At 31.2% G+C, this 17,741-nt stretch overlaps 1 protein-coding gene across 10 annotated transcripts in view; it reads left to right on the forward strand.

Annotated features, from left to right (window-relative positions):
• Positions 1 to 12,021, forward strand: part of LOC130443471 (transcription factor HNF-4 homolog) — a 37,740-nt gene extending 25,719 nt beyond the window's left edge. For 8 of the 10 annotated variants that reach the window (XM_056778118.1, XM_056778119.1, XM_056778115.1 and 5 more), the window contains exons 7-9: positions 4,708 to 4,860; positions 4,921 to 5,157; positions 6,816 to 12,021. In XM_056778118.1, coding sequence (XP_056634096.1) covers positions 4,708 to 4,860; positions 4,921 to 5,157; positions 6,816 to 7,123 — 698 coding nt within the window. In that variant the 3' untranslated portion in view covers positions 7,124 to 12,021. The remainder of the gene's footprint in view (positions 1 to 4,707; positions 4,861 to 4,920; positions 5,158 to 6,815) is intronic. The other 2 variants (XM_056778120.1, XM_056778117.1) reach the window with 1 other exon arrangement.
• Positions 12,022 to 17,741: the final 5,720 nt, after the last annotated feature.

Consider the following 17,741-nt stretch of genomic DNA (forward strand, 5'->3'; position numbering starts at 1 on the left):
TATTGTGTTTAATAAGTTTTGTGGTTCGGTACAAGCATGAAATTCATTTATCAAACATTTTTCATTCATTCGACTTTATGTACAATCATTTAAAGTGTAGAATGAGGCGGACGCTCTTCAGAATCTTCGAGTTGTTCACTAAATAATCAACAATTTAGGCGAGCAACTGTAAAATCTATAATTTGACTAATATATAGTCAATATTTAGGTGGACCCCTGCAAAATCTATAATTTAACGACTACATACTCACTATTCAGGTGGGCAACTGCAAAATGTATGATTTGACTACTATCGAGTTGAAAATTTGGGCGGACAACTGCAAAATCTTTAATTTGTTTAATATGGAGTCAATATTTAGTCGGACATCTTTAAAATCTATAATTTAACGATTATAAAGTAGATAATTTGGGCGGACACCTGCAAAATCTATAATTTAACGACTACATACTCAATATTTAGGTGGGCAACTGCAAAATGTATGATTTGACTACTATCGAGTTGATAATTTGGGCGGACAGCTGCAAAATCTTTAATTTGTTTAATATGGAGTCAATATTTAGTCGGACATCTTTAAAATCTATAATTTAACGATTATAAAGTAGATAATTTGGGCGGACACCTGCAAAATCTATAATTTAACGACTACATACTCACTATTTAGGTGGGCAACTGCAAAATGTATGATTTGACTACTATCGAGTTGAAAATTTGGGCGGACAACTGCAAAATCTTTAATTTGTTTAATATGGAGTCAATATTTAGTCGGACACATTTAAAATCTATAATTTAACGATTATAAAGTTGATAATTTGGGCGGACACCTGCAAAATCTATAATTTAACGACTACATACTCACTATTCAGGTGGGCAACTGCAAAATGTATGATTTGACTACTATCGAGTTGAAAATTTGGGCGGACAACTGCAAAATCTATAATTTGTTTAATATGGAGTCAATATTTAGTCGGACATCTTTAAAATCTATAAATTAACGATTATAAAGTAGATAATTTGGGCGGACACCTGCAAAATCTATAATTTAACGACTACATACTCACTATTTAGGTGGGCAACTGCAAAATGTATGATTTGACTACTATCGAGTTGAAAATTTGGGCGGACAACTGCAAAATCTTTAATTTGTTTAATATGGAGTCAATATTTAGTCGGACACATTTAAAATCTATAATTTAACGATTATAAAATTGATAATTTGGGCGGACACCTGCAAAATCTATAATTTAACGACTACATACTCACTATTCAGGTGGGCAACTGCAAAATGTATGATTTGACTACTATCGAGTTGAAAATTTGGGCGGATAACTGCAAAATCTTTAATTTGTTTAATATGGAGTCAATATTTAGTCGGACACATTTAAAATCTATAATTTAACGATTATAAAGTTGATAATTTGGGCGGACACCTGCAAAATCTATAATTTAACGACTACATACTCACTATTCAGGTGGGCAACTGCAAAATGTATGATTTGACTACTATCGAGTTGAAAATTTGGGCGGACAACTGCAAAATCTATAATTTGTTTAATATGGAGTCAATATTTAGTCGGACATCTTTAAAATCTATAATTTAACGATTATAAAATTGATAATTTGGGCGGACACCTGCAAAATCTATAATTTAACGACTACATACTCACTATTTAGGTGGGCAACTGCAAAATGTATGATTTGACTACTATCGAGTTGAAAATTTGGGCGGACAACTGCAAAATCTTTAATTTGTTTAATATGGAGTCAATATTTAGTCGGACACATTTAAAATCTATAATTTAACGATTATAAAATTGATAATTTGGGCGGACACCTGCAAAATCTATAATTTAACGACTACATACTCACTATTCAGGTGGGCAACTGCAAAATGTATGATTTGACTACTATCGAGTTGAAAATTTGGGCGGATAACTGCAAAATCTTTAATTTGTTTAATATGGAGTCAATATTTAGTCGGACACATTTAAAATCTATAATTTAACGATTATAAAGTTGATAATTTGGGCGGACACCTGCAAAATCTATAATTTAACGACTACATACTCACTATTCAGGTGGGCAACTGCAAAATGTATGATTTGACTACTATCGAGTTGAAAATTTGGGCGGACAACTGCAAAATCTATAATTTGTTTAATATGGAGTCAATATTTAGTCGGACATCTTTAAAATCTATAATTTAACGATTATAAAGTAGATAATTTGGGCGGACACCTGCAAAATCTATAATTTAACGACTACATACTCAATATTTAGGTGGGCAACTGCAAAATGTATGATTTGACTACTATCGAGTTGATAATTTGGGCGGACAGCTGCAAAATCTTTAATTTGTTTAATATGGAGTCAATATTTAGTCGGACATCTTTAAAATCTATAATTTAACGATTATAAAGTAGATAATTTGGGCGGACACCTGCAAAATCTATAATTTAACGACTACATACTCACTATTTAGGTGGGCAACTGCAAAATGTATGATTTGACTACTATCGAGTTGAAAATTTGGGCGGACAACTGCAAAATCTTTAATTTGTTTAATATGGAGTCAATATTTAGTCGGACACATTTAAAATCTATAATTTAACGATTATAAAGTTGATAATTTGGGCGGACACCTGCAAAATCTATAATTTAACGACTACATACTCACTATTCAGGTGGGCAACTGCAAAATGTATGATTTGACTACTATCGAGTTGAAAATTTGGGCGGACAACTGCAAAATCTATAATTTGTTTAATATGGAGTCAATATTTAGTCGGACATCTTTAAAATCTATAAATTAACGATTATAAAGTAGATAATTTGGGCGGACACCTGCAAAATCTATAATTTAACGACTACATACTCACTATTTAGGTGGGCAACTGCAAAATGTATGATTTGACTACTATCGAGTTGATAATTTGGGCGGACAACTGCAAAATCTTTAATTTGTTTAATATGGAGTCAATATTTAGTCGGACACATTTAAAATCTATAATTTAACGATTATAAAGTTGATAATTTGGGCGGACACCTGCAAAATCTATAATTTAACGACTACATACTCACTATTTAGGTGGGCAACTGCAAAATGTATGATTTGACTACTATCGAGTTGATAATTTGGGCGGACAACTGCAAAATCTTTAATTTGTTTAATATGGAGTCAATATTTAGTCGGACACATTTAAAATCTATAATTTAACGATTATAAAGTTGATAATTTGGGCGGACACCTGCAAAATCTATAATTTAACGACTACATACTCAATATTTAGGTGGACAACTGCAAAATGTATGATTTGACTACTATAGAGTTGATAATTTGGGCGGACAACTGCAAAAGCTATAATTTGTATAATATGGAGTCAATATTTAGATGGACACCTGCAAAATCTATAATTTAACGACTACATACTCAATATTTAGGTGGACAACTACAAAATGTATGATTTGACTACTATAGAGTCGATAATTTGGGCGGACAACTGCAAAAGCTATAATTTGTGTAATATGGAGTCAATATTTAGAAGGACATCTGTAAAATCTATAATTTAACGACTATAAAGTTGATTATTTGGGCGGACACCTGCAAAAGCTATAATTTGACGGCTATAGAGTTGAACATTTGGGACATTTACAAAATATAGTGGTCAGCATCTGTGGATTCTATAATATGGCGGACTCATGCAAAATCCACAATTTTTGGGACGTCTGCCAAAAAAATCTAGAATTTTGGCGGACATCTGCAAAATCTAAAATTTGGCGGGCAGCTGAACAAACTAAAAGTTGGCAGAAACTTTCGAAATGCATAGTATGATGAACCACAGCAAAATCTATAATTTGTCGGACGTCTACAAAAAATCTAGAATTTTGGCGGACACCTGCAAAGTCTAGAATTTGGCGGACAACTGAAAAATCTAGAGGTTGACAGACACTTTAGAAATCTATAGTATTGCGGACCATGGTACTTTTATAATTTGACAGACGTCTGCCAAAGAATTTAGAATTTTGTCAGGCACTTGCAAAATCCACAATTTTAGGGACGTCTGCCTAAAAAATCTAGAATTTTGGCGGACATCTGAAAAATTTATAATTTGGCGGACACCTGAATAAACTTGAAATCGACAGACACGTTCGAAATCTGTAGTATGTCGGACCACAGTAATTTTATAATTTGTCGAACTCCTGCAAAATTCACAATTTTTCGAACTTCTGTTAAAAAATATAGAATTTTGGTGGACATATAAAAAATTTATAATTTGGCGGGCACCTGAATAAACTAAAAGTTGGCAAACACTTTCGAAATCTTCAGTATGGCGGACCACAGTAATTTTATAATTTGACAGACATCTGCCAAAAAATCTAGAATTTTGTCGGGCACCTGCAAAATCCACAATTTTTGGGACGCCTGCCAAAAAATTTAGTATTTGGCGGACATCTGCAAAATAAAAAATTTGGCGGACACCAGAAAAATCTATATTCTGTCGATTAGAATCAATACCTCGTTCGGTGGACTCGAATATATCTACATATTTTGGCGCACGCGCGTCGTACAAAATTTTTTGGCGTGGGTGAACTATTTAACGCTTACAACGGGGTATGTCTAACACGTTTTGGGCATATTATATTGTGAATTGTTTAAAATGTACGAACATACCTTAATAATCGGACTGTTACACGTCCAACGTACGCAGCTTTGATACCAGATCCCCGTAACGTATCTCCAGATATGAGCATATCCAGAATCGGTAGCCGAATCATCGACGAACTCGTCAAACCGATGAACGAACTCCAAATCGACGATACCGAATTCGCTTGCCTCAAGGCCATCGTATTCTTCGATCCAAGTGAGTAGCGTCGTCGACGATAATTTTTGATTTTTTTTTTAATTTCGTCGCACCTTCCAGACGCCAAGGGTTTGACGGAACCGAGTCGGATCAAGTCATTGAGATACCAGATTCAAATAAACCTGGAGGATTATATCAGCGATCGACAGTATGACAGTAGGGGGAGATTCGGCGAACTGCTGCTCACTTTACCAGCCCTACAATCGATTACCTGGCATATGATCGAACAAATTCAATTTGCCAAATTGTTCGGAGTTGCCCATATCGATAGTTTACTACAAGAAATGTTACTCGGAGGTAAGTAAAGAACAATTTATTCTTATTTATAGAACTTATTTAGAATTTATTTTAATTTGTTCCTATATTGATTATGAATGTTCTTAGAAATAGTAGAGAACAATATTAACAGAGAGAACATTATTTTTGGATTTTTTTCACTAAAATCTGGAACAATTTATTAAGAACAATCTTATTTATAGAACAGTACATTTAATTTTGTTCCCATATCCATTATAAACGTTCTTGGAGGTAGTAGAGAACAATATTAACAGAGAAAACATTATTTTTGTATCTTTTTTCACTATTATCCGGAACAATTTATTAAGAACAATCTTATTTATAGAACAGTTCATTTAATTTTGTTCCCAAATTTATTATAAACGTTCTTAGAGTTAGTAGAGAACAATATAAATAAATAGAACATTATTTTTGGATTTTTTTCACTAAAATCTGGAACAATTTATTAAGAACAATCTTATTTATAGAACAGTTCATTTAATTTTGTTCCCATATCCATTATAAATGTTCTTGGAGGTAGTAGAGAACAATATTAACAGAGAGAACATTATTTTTGGATTTTTTTCACTAAAATCTGGAACAATTTATTAAGAACAATCGTATTTATAGAACAGTTCATTTAATTTTGTTCCCATATCCATTATAAACGTTCTTGGAAGTAGTAGAGAACAATATTAACAGAGAGAACATTATTTTCGGATTTTATTCACTAAAATCCGGAACAATTTATTAAGAACAATCTTATTTATAGAACAATTCATTTAATTTTGTTCCCATATCCATTATAAACGTTCTTGGAGGTAGTAGAGAACAATATTAACAGAGAGAACATTATTTTTGGATTTTTTTCACTAAAATCTGGAACAATTTATTAAGAACAATCTTATTTATAGAACAATTCATTTAATTTTGTTCCCATATCCATTATAAACGTTCTTGGAAGTAGTAGAGAACTATATTAACAGAGAGAACATTATTTTTGGATTTTTTTCACTAAAATCTGGAACAATTTATTAAGAACAATCTTATTTATAGAACAGTACATTTAATTTTGTTCCCATATCCATTATAAACGTTCTTGGAGGTAGTAGAGAACAATATTAACAGAGAGAACATTATTTTCGGATTTTTTCTACTAAAATCCGGAACAATTTATTAAGAACAATCTTATTTATAGAACAGTTTATTTAATTTTGTCCCCAAATTTATTATAAACGTTCTTAGAGGTAGTAGAGAACAATATAAATAGAGAGAACATTATTTTCGGATTTTTTTCACTAAAATCTGGAACAATTTATTAAGAACAATCTTATTTATAGAACAGTTCATTTAATTTTGTTCCCATATCCATTATAAACGTTCTTGGAGGTAGTAGAGAACAATATTAACAGAGAGAACATTATTTTCGGATTTTTTTCACTAAAATCCGGAACAATTTAATAAGAACAATCTTATTTATAGAACAGTTTATTTAATTTTGTCCCCAAATTTATTATAAACGTTCTTAGAGGTAGTAGAGAACAATATTAACAAAGAGAACATGAATAATGGCTCTTCGATTAATGTCTGGAACAACTTATTAGGAACATTTTATTGAGAACAATTTCATTAATGTTTCAAAATTTGATTTTACCGTCCAATATTTATTATAATTGTAGGAACAAGTATCGAAACCACGACCCCTACCATAGTAGTACCGAACAACATGAACAACAACAACAATTATCAGAGTACCAGCGATTCAGCCGACAGTCCCATCACTTCTCCAACGACGACCCCTCACAGTCCACAAGACCACATGATCAACACCAACGTTTCGAGTCCTCCCGGAACGGTAGCTCCATCTACAGTACTCACGATGCGAGATATCACCCCTTTAGACGACACCGTCCATTTTCCTATTTCCGTTAAGGAAGAACCCCTCAAAGACGAACAACACGGTTTTATGGTGAAATTTTTAAAGTAGAACAAAGGAAATGAGTCATCGGACTATTTTATTTTTTAATAAAACAATGTATCGTTGTTTTCGTGTCGGTATGAGTGTCAATTTGACAGTTCATGTCTAAGTTAGAAAAAGAATTGGTACGACATTAATTCTATATCATATAACAATCATATTGATTGGTCTTTAGTTACCTGTATGAGCGAGGATTGGTTTTAAGACTGATTTTTAATATGTACCTGTGTTCTTAATATGTTCTGAATGCTTTTTGAAGGGAACAAACCCAATTTGTCTATTTCGATCCTATAGGAACAAATTTCGAGCTCTCTGAGCGACACATACACATTTCTACACCGATTTTGATTGTTCTTAATACGTTCTGAATGTTTTTTGAATGGAACAAACCCAATTTGTTTATTTCGATCTTCTAGGAACAAATTTCTAGTTCCCGGAACGACTAATACACAGTTATACATCGATTTCGTTCGTTTTTAATATGTTCTGAATGTTTTTTGATATGGAACATCTTCTAAGAGCAAATTTTCAGCTGTCGGAGCAAAAGATAGTGCAACACAGATTTTAGTTGATCTTGATATGTTCTGATCGTGTTTTGATAAATAACAAACTTAATTTCCATATTTCGAGCTCCTAGGAATAAGTTTAGAGCTCTTGGAACAAAATAAACGCAGATCCACTCCGATTTTGTTTGTTCTTAATATGTTCCGAATTTTTTTTTACCCTAGACTTCTTTGTCTATGTAGAGAAAATTTTGAGCTCTCGGTGCAAAAGACAGTTTCACACCGATATTAATTGATCTTAATATGTTCTGATCGTTTTTTGATAATGAACAAACCTAATTTCTTCATTTCGATCTTATAGAAACAACTTTCGAACTCTATGAACAAAATAAACACAAATCCACACCGACTTCGTTTGTTTTTCACGTTTTTGACAAGGAACAAACACAATTTTTCGATTTAAGTTGCCTACGAACAAATCTCGAGCTTTTGTAACTAAACTTATACAAATCCATCGATTTAATTTGTTCTTAATTTTGTTCTTTATGTTTTTGTCGACGAGCAAACTAAATTCATCACTTCAGAACAAACCGTGAGTTATAATACTAATTATTTTTGTTCCTAATGTTGTTCTGGTTGTTTTTAAGGTAGAAGAACTTTTTAATTTGTTCTTAATTTTGTTCTTTATGTTTTTGTCGACGAGCAAACCAAATTCATCACTTCAGAACAAACAGTGAGTTATAATACTTATTATTTTTGTTCTTAATGTTGTTCCGGTTGTTTTTAAGGTAGAACAACTTTTTAATTTGTTCTTAATTTTGTTCTGACCCAGAACAAACCCAAATTATCCACATTAACCACCTCAGAATCTCTTTTTGACGTTCTGTGGATACCTAAAGTCGCCCCAAATTGCAGATTTGAACCAGGTACTTCGTTTCTTATTTTCTAGTCACCATCATCGACAATATCGATATAAACCGCTCGAGGCTGTGTTTTTAGTTCGACGTTTCCGACCTTATCGTCGATTCTGTTAATATTGCAGACATTTTGAGCGTGTGTGTGTGTATGTGTGTGTGTGTGCGCGTGCGCCATCGATATGTTCGTTAACGAATAATATTCGTAAATAAATGTCGATACAATTTTGCTCAATAACGTAAAAGGTAGAAGGGAATTTAGTTTTTGATAAATATAATGGAATGGTTATAGTACGTTTGCCAATAGTAGATGTAGTGTTAAGGGTTTATTATTATAAATACTCGGGGATGTATATTCAGTGATATTGAGCGAGTTTTTTTGACCCGAAAATGATTTACGTGAGAAAAAAGGGTAATTTCGATAAAAAGGTAAGGCCCTGCTCGTAAATATCGGTGGTAAGGTACCTTTTTGTACGAAACTCGGTTATATATGAGATTTTTTTATCGAAAACTTCTAAAAATTGGGTCTTTAAGCTATCGTAGACACACTTTGGATCTTTTTAAATAAAACTGAATCTGAATTAGCTGAAATATGGGACTTTTTACACAAAATTTAGTTAATAATGGGACCTACTGATCGAAATGTTCCGAGGATGAGGATTATTAACAATCGCAGATAAAGATGGGACCTTTTTATTTGAAACTTAGCTAAATATGGGACCTTTAACGTGAAAATTAGCTGAAAATGGGACCTGGGACCTTTTCCGTAGAATATAAGTAAAAACATACTAGTCGAAATGGTTAGAGATGAGGTCATTTAACTTAGCTAAAGATGGGACATTTTTACATGACAATTTTTTCGCATGAAATTTGGCTAAAGATGAGACTTGGGAACAGAGACGTTTTGAGGATGGAGTTTTCGAAGAATCGTTGACGAAGATTGGACATTTTACATAAAACTTAGCTAAAATGGAACTTTCTACGTAAAACTTAACTGAAAAGGAGTTCTAGTCAAATAAGGAACCTTTTTACTCGAAACTTAGCTAAAAATTGGATTTTTACGCAAACCATAGCTAAAATGAGGGATCTTTTGACGAAAAACTGGTTCGTTTGTCAAATATGGGACCATTTTATGTAGAACTCAGCTAAAATGGGACCTTTTTACATAAACTTTAGCTAAACATAGAACTTTTTACGTAGAATTTAACTAAAATAAACCGTTAACTAAATATGGGACCTTATTACGTAAAGTTTAGCTAAAAATGGAACTTTTTACATAAATCTTAGCTAAATATGGGATCTTTTTACGCAAAACTTACCTAAAATAAACCATTAACCAAATATTTGACCTTATTTCGTAAAGTTTAGCTAAATATGGGACTTTTTTACATGGAACCTAGCTAAAATAAACCGTTAACTAAATATGGGACCTTTTTACATAAACTTTAGCTAAATATAGGACTTTTTACATAAATATTAGCTAAATATGGGACCTTTTTACGTAGAACTTAACTAAAATAAACAGTCAACTAAATATGGGAACTTTTTACATAAACTTTAGCTAAATATAGGACTTTTTACATAAATATTAGCTAAATATGGGGCCTTTTTACGTAGAACTTAACTAAAATAAACAGTCAACTAAATATGGGACCTTTTTACATAAACTTTAGCTAAATATAGGACTTTTTACATAAATATTAGCTAAATATGGGACCTTTTTACGCAGAACTTAACTAAAATAAACCATTAACCAAATATTTGACCTTATTTCGTAAAGTTTAGCTAAATATGGGACTTTTTTACATAGAACTTAGCTAAAATAAACCGTTAACTAAATATGGGACTTTTTTACATAAACCTTAGCTAAATATGAGCTTTTTTACGTAGAACTCGACTAAAATAAACCGTCAGTTAAATATGGGACCTTTTTACATAAATCTTAGCTAAATATGGGCCTTTTTACGTAGAACTTAACTAAAACAAACCGTCAACTAAATATGGAAACTTTTTACATAAACTTTAGCTGAATATAGGACTTTTTACGTACATATTAGCTAAATATGGGACCTTTTTACGCAGAACTTAACTAAAATAAACCATTAACCAAATATTTGACCTTATTTCGTAAAGTTTAGCTAAATATGGGACTTTTTTACATAGAACTTAGCTAAAATAAACCGTTAACTAAATATGGGATTTTTTTACATAAACCTTAGCTAAATATGAGCTTTTTTAAGTAGAACTCGACTAAAATAAATCGTCAGTTAAATATGGGACCTTTTTACATAAATCTTAGCTAAATATGGGCCTTTTTACGTAGAACTTAACTAAAACAAACCGTCAACTAAATATGGAAACTCTTTACATAAACTTTAGCTGAATATAGGACTTTTTACGTACATATTAGCTAAATATGGGACCTTTTTACGCAGAACTTAACTAAAATAAACCATTAACCAAATATTTCACCTTATTTCGTAAAGTTTAGCTAAATATGGGACTTTTTTACATAGAACTTAGCTAAAATAAACCGTTAACTAAATATGGGACTTTTTTACATAAACCTTAGCTAAATATGAGCTTTTTTACGTAGAACTCGACTAAAATAAACCGTCAGTTAAATATGGGACCTTTTTACATAAATCTTAGCTAAATATGGGCCTTTTTACGTAGAACTTAACTAAAACAAACCGTCAACTAAATATGGAAACTTTTTACATAAACTTTAGCTGAATATAGGACTTTTTACGTACATATTAGCTAAATATGGGACCTTTTTACGCAGAACTTAACTAAAATAAACCATTAACCAAATATTTGACCTTATTTCGTAAAGTTTAGCTAAATATGGGACTTTTTTACATAGAACTTAGCTAAAATAAACCGTTAACTAAATATGGGATTTTTTTACATAAACCTTAGCTAAATATGAGCTTTTTTAAGTAGAACTCGACTAAAATAAATCGTCAGTTAAATATGGGACCTTTTTACATAAATCTTAGCTAAATATGGGCCTTTTTACGTAGAACTTAACTAAAATAAACCGTCAACTAAATATGGAAACTTTTTACATAAACTTTAGCTGAATATAGGATTTTTTACGTACATATTAGCTAAATATGGGACCTTTTTACGCAGAACTTAACTAAAAATGGGACTAATGTGAAACTCAATTGAAAATGGGAACATTAAAAACAAAAAGGAAAGGAAAACGAGCTCATATCACTGATAATATCATTTTAGACGTACCTGCCCTTATTAAATGAAGATGTTGATATTTCATAGATAATTTTTTGTCGTTGAAATCGTTTTCAATACTTATATACGATATAACATAAGGTAGTTAATCGGTTGTTGTTATTTTTTTTTATTATCAATTTTGATGGATCAAATTTTAGCCTGGATATGGTACTACAATTTTTTTTATATAGATATATATATTAATATATAATGTATATTGGATGAATTAAATTAATTATGTTACCGATCGACTTTTTCATTCAAAAAACGTCCACAAATTACTCCTATCCCCACGATGGCGAGAAAAAGACACGTCGAAATGTCAAATTTGTTTAATTCGAAAAAATAACGCGTAAGTATCGATTTACCCTCGTAGATTTTTTCTAGATAAATTTTTTTATAGTATTTTCAACAATACGTAATAAAATTTCGATAATGGGATGTTTTCAATATATATTGAAAGATTTGTAACAATTTTCTTAAACGTTTCCTACCATGTTGTCTGTTCGTTCGGTAAGTACCCATTTTTTTCTCAAAAATATGTTTTTTTCTATTAATCCACAACGTTGAAAACTGAGCAAAAAGTGTCAAAAAACGATAAAAGTTAATCGAAGGTAATCTGGAACACTCGAGGCTTTTCTAGAACATTCGAAACGTTTCTAGAACATCCGAAAGTGATTCAGAACGTTTATAAACAAATTGAAATTTTCTAAATGGTTCAAAATATTCTGGAACGTTACAGACTTCTATAGAACATTCGAAAATGTTTTTATAACAATTTAGAATGACTTGAAAGTGTTCTGGAACAATCTAGACTTTCCTGGAACTTTCGCAAATACTTTTAAAGCGATTTATTACCATTAGAAACCATTTGCGATGTTCTGAACGAAATAATATGTTCCAAGTGAATGAAAATGTTCCACAAAATACTCTAAAATAAATAATAATGTTATGGAACATGCTAAAATGTTATGAACAACCAAGAAGTGTTTTAAAGTGGTTTGCAATGTTCCAAAACAATTTTTGAATGTTCTAAATCAATTACAATTTCTAAAAAAATGGTGAGAAGTAATTAAAAATGGTCTCGAACATTGTAAAATGTTCTAAATGCCTAGGACAAGTTCTTAAAGCGGTTTACAATGTTCTGGAACAATTTTTAAAATGTTCTAAACCAATTAAAATGTTTCAAAAACGACTATAAATTATTAAAAATGCTCTAGAACATTGTAAAATATTCTAAATACCCAGAATAGGTTCTTAAAGCGGTTTACAATGTTCTGAAACAATTTTAAAATGTTCTAAACCAATTAAAATGTTTCAAAAACGGTTAGAAGTTATTAAAAATGCCCTAGAACATTGTAAAATGTTCTAAATACTGTAGAAAGGTTCTTAAAGCGGTTTACAATGTTCTGAAACAATTTTAAAATGTTCTAAACCAATTAAAATGTTTCAAAAACGACTATAAATTATTAAAAATGCTCTAGAACATTGTAAAATATTCTAAATACCCAGAATAGGTTCTTAAAGCGGTTTACAATGTTCTGAAACAATTTTAAAATGTTCTAAACCAATTAAAATGTTTCAAAAACGGTTAGAAGTTATTAAAAATGCTCTAGAACATTGTAAAATGTTCTAAATACTGTAGAAAGGTTCTTAAAGCGTTTTACAATGTTCTGAAACAATTTTAAAATGTTCTAAACCAATTAAAATGTTTCAAAAACGGTTAGAAATTATTAAAAATGCTCTAGAACATTGTAAAATGTGCTAAATACCCAGAATAGGTTCTTAAAGCGGTTTACAATGTTCTGAAACAATTTTAAAATGTTCTAAACCAATTAAAATGTTTCAAAAACGGTTAGAAGTTATTAAAAATGCTCTAGAACATTGTAAAATGTTCTAAATACTGTAGAAAGGTTCTTAAAGCGTTTTACAATGTTCTGAAACAATTTTAAAATGTTCTAAACCAATTAAAATGTTTCAAAAACGGTTAGAAATTATTAAAAATGCTCTAGAATATTGTAAAATGTGCTAAATACTGTAGAAAGGTTCTTAAAGCGGTTTAAAATGTTCTGAAACAATTTTAAAATGTTCTAAACCAATTAAAATGTTTCAAAAACGGTTAGAAATTATTAAAAAAGCTCTAGAACATTGTAAACTATTCTAAATGCCCAGAATAGCTTCTTAAAGCGGTTTACAATGTTCCGAAACAATTTTAAAACGTTCTAAACCAATTAAATTGTTTCAAATGCGGTTAGAAATTATTAAAAATGCTCTAGAACATTGTAAAATATTCTAAATGCCCAGAATAGGTTCTTAAAGCGGTTTACAATGTTCTGAAACAATTTTAAAATGTTCTAAACCAATTAAAATGTTTCAAAAACGGTTAGAAATTATTAAAAATGCTCTAGAACATTGTAAAATGTGCTAAATACTGTAGAAAGGTTCTTAAAGCGGTTTAAAATGTTCTGAAACAATTTTAAAATGTTCTAAACCAATTAAAATGTTTCAAAAACGGTTAGAAATTATTAAAAAAGCTCTAGAACATTGTAAAATATTCTAAATACCCAGAATAGCTTCTTAAAGCGGTTTACAATGTTCCGAAACAATTTTAAAACGTTCTAAACCAATTAAATTGTTTCAAATGCGGTTAGAAATTATTAAAAATGCTCTAGAACATTGTAAAATATTCTAAATGCCCAGAATAGGTTCTTAAAGCGGTTTACAATGTTCTGAAACAATTTTAAAATGTTCTAAACCAATTAAAATGTTTCAAAAGCGGTTACAAATTATTAAAAAAGCTCTAGAACATTGTAAAATATTCTGAATACCCAGAACAGGTTCTTAAAGCAGTTTACAATGTTCCGAAACAATTTTAAAATGTTCTAAACCAATTAAAATGTTTCAAAAACGGTTAGAAATTATTAAAAAAGCTCTAGAACATTGTAAAATATTCTAAATACCCAGAATAGCTTCTTAAAGCGGTTTACAATGTTCCGAAACAATTTTAAAACGTTCTAAACCAATTAAATTGTTTCAAATGCGGTTAGAAATTATTAAAAATGCTCTAGAACATTGTAAAATATTCTAAATGCCCAGAATAGGTTCTTAAAGCGGTTTACAATGTTCTGAAACAATTTTAAAATGTTCTAAACCAATTAAAATGTTTCAAAAGCGGTTACAAATTATTAAAAAAGCTCTAGAACATTGTAAAATATTCTGAATACCCAGAACAGGTTCTTAAAGCAGTTTACAATGTTCCGAAACAATTTTAAAATGTTCTAAACCAATTAAAATGTTTCAAAAACGACTATAAATTATTAAAAATGGTCTAGAACATTGTAAAATGTAAAATGTCCAGAACAGGTTCTTAAATCAGTTTATAATGTTCCCAAACAGTTTAAAATGTTCCTTAGTGTCATAAAAATGTTGAAAATTAATTTTTAAATGTTCTAAATCACTTAAAATCTTCCAGGAACATTTCAAAAAGGTCTAGAACAAACCAAAAAAAAACAGTTTAAAAATGACATCGACAGATTTAAAATGTCCTTTTTTTCAGATATTTTTGATCTTAGCCGTCGTCTGCGCCTTGACGACCGCCAGACCACAGGAAAAGGAAGAAGATTTCGGGGAAGAAGAATCTCTAAGAGGCCTTCATTTGTTTTATAGGATCAAGGAGGCACTGAAACGTTTCAAATCGGCTAAATCGGATCCGATAATAAATGGCATTCCTGTACCGATAATGAATGCGGGTTATTATCCACCTGTCAATAGTTACCCACTACCACCACCTGTCAATACTTATCCATATGCCAATAACTACCCCCGTCCATATCCTTACTGATATCCTCAAGGATATTAACATTTAAATTTCGATTTTTGAGAAAAAAATTTAATAAAATTATGAGAAATACGAATAATATGGTTTTATTTTATGCCTTAACCACATCAAAAGTGAATTTTGAAAATGGGACCTTCAGGATAAGACCTAACTGAAGATGGTACCTTCTAAATGACTCCCATTTAAAGTGGGACCTTCTACATGAGTCCTACTTAAAGATAAAACCTTTTAAATGGGTCATAATTAAAGATGAAATCATCTAAATGAGTCCTACTCAAAGGTGGGACCTTCTACATGAGTCCTACTTAAAGGTGGATCCTTCTAAATGAGTCCTAGTCAAAGGTGAGACCTTCTACATGAGTCCTACTTAAAAATAAAACCTTCTAAATGACTCATAATCAAAGATGGGATCTTCTAAATGAGTCCTACTCAAAGGTGGGACCTTCTAAATGAGTCCTATTCAAAGGTGGGACCTTCTAAATGAGTCCTACTTAAAGATGGGACCTGTTAAATGAGCGCTAGCTAGATATTGAACCTTTCAAATGAGTTCTAGCTAAAGATGAGACCTTCTTAATGAGTCCTATTCAAAGGTGGGACCTGTTAAATGAGCGCTAGCTAGATATTGAACCTTTCAAATGAGTTCTAGCTAAAGATCAGACCTTCTTAATGAGCTTTAGCTAAAGTTGGGACCTTCTAAATGAGTCATACTTAAAGATGGGACCTCCTAGCTAGAGATTGGACCTTTCAAATGAGTCCTGGCTAAAGATTGGGCTTTTTAAATGAGTAAAGTAGTTAAATATGGGGCCTTTTAAACAAAACGTCTCTTGATGGGACCTTCACTATGAATCTTAGCTAAATCAAGGACCTGTTAGTTAGAAGGTAACTAGAGATGGGACGTTTGGGAAAATAAAATAACCAATTAATAAATGTTCATACGTAACGTTAATAGAGATGGGACCTTCATAAGAAAACGTAACTCAAGATGGGACCTTTAACATGTAACGTAATTGAATGAGGGACCTTTTAGATCAAAGGTAACTAAAGATGGAACATTTCAAACAGAAGTAACCAATAAATACAAGTTTCCACGTAATGTGAATAGAGTCGGGACCTTTACAAGAAAACGGTTTTCAAGATTGGACCTTTTAGTTAAAAAGTAACTAGAGATGAGACCCTCAAAATAAAATATTGTATAAATATATATTCAGAAGAAGATTGTACCTGATAGATAAGAGATAACTAGAGATGGGACCTTTTGAATCGAATATAATTGAGGTGGGACCTCTTTGGTGAAAGATAAATAGAGATATGACCTTTTAAACCGAATATAACTTAGATAGGAACTTTTTGGTAAAGCATTATTAGAGATGGGACCTTTTTGGTACAATATAATTAAAGATGGGACCTTTTTGACATAAGATGAGAGATGGGACATTTTTAAACAGAATATAACTGATGTGAGACCTTTTTGGTAAAATATAATTGGAGATGGGACCTCTTGAACCGAATATAACTTACATAGGACCTTTTTGGTACAATATAATTAAAGATGGGACATTTTTGGCACAAGATGAGAGATGGAACATTTTTAAACAGAATATAACTGATGTGAGACCTTTTTGGTAAAATATAATTGGAGATGGGACCTCTTGAACCGAATATAACTTACATAGGACCTTTTTGGTACAATATAATTAAAGATGGGACCTTTTTGGCACAAGATGAGAGATGGGACATTTTTAAACAGAATATAACTGATGTGAGACCTTTTTGGTAAAATATAATTGGAGATGGGACCTCTTGAACCGAATATAACTTACATAGGACCTTTTTGGTACAATATAATTAAAGATGGGACATTTTTGGCACAAGATGAGAGATGGAACATTTTTAAACAGAATATAACTGATGTGAGACCTTTTTGGTGAAAGATAATTAGAGATGGGACCTCTTAAACCGAATATAACTTAGATAGGACTTTTTTCGTAAAGGATAATTAGAGATGGGACCTTTTTGGTAAAAGATAATTAAAGATGGGACCCTATTGGCACAAGATGAGAGATGGGACATTTTTAAACCGAATGTAACTGAAGTAGGACCATTTTTTATGAAAGATAATTAGAGATGGG

Source organism: Diorhabda sublineata, chromosome 4 (assembly GCF_026230105.1).
Source record: "Diorhabda sublineata isolate icDioSubl1.1 chromosome 4, icDioSubl1.1, whole genome shotgun sequence".
Taxonomy (NCBI): domain Eukaryota; kingdom Metazoa; phylum Arthropoda; class Insecta; order Coleoptera; family Chrysomelidae; genus Diorhabda; species Diorhabda sublineata.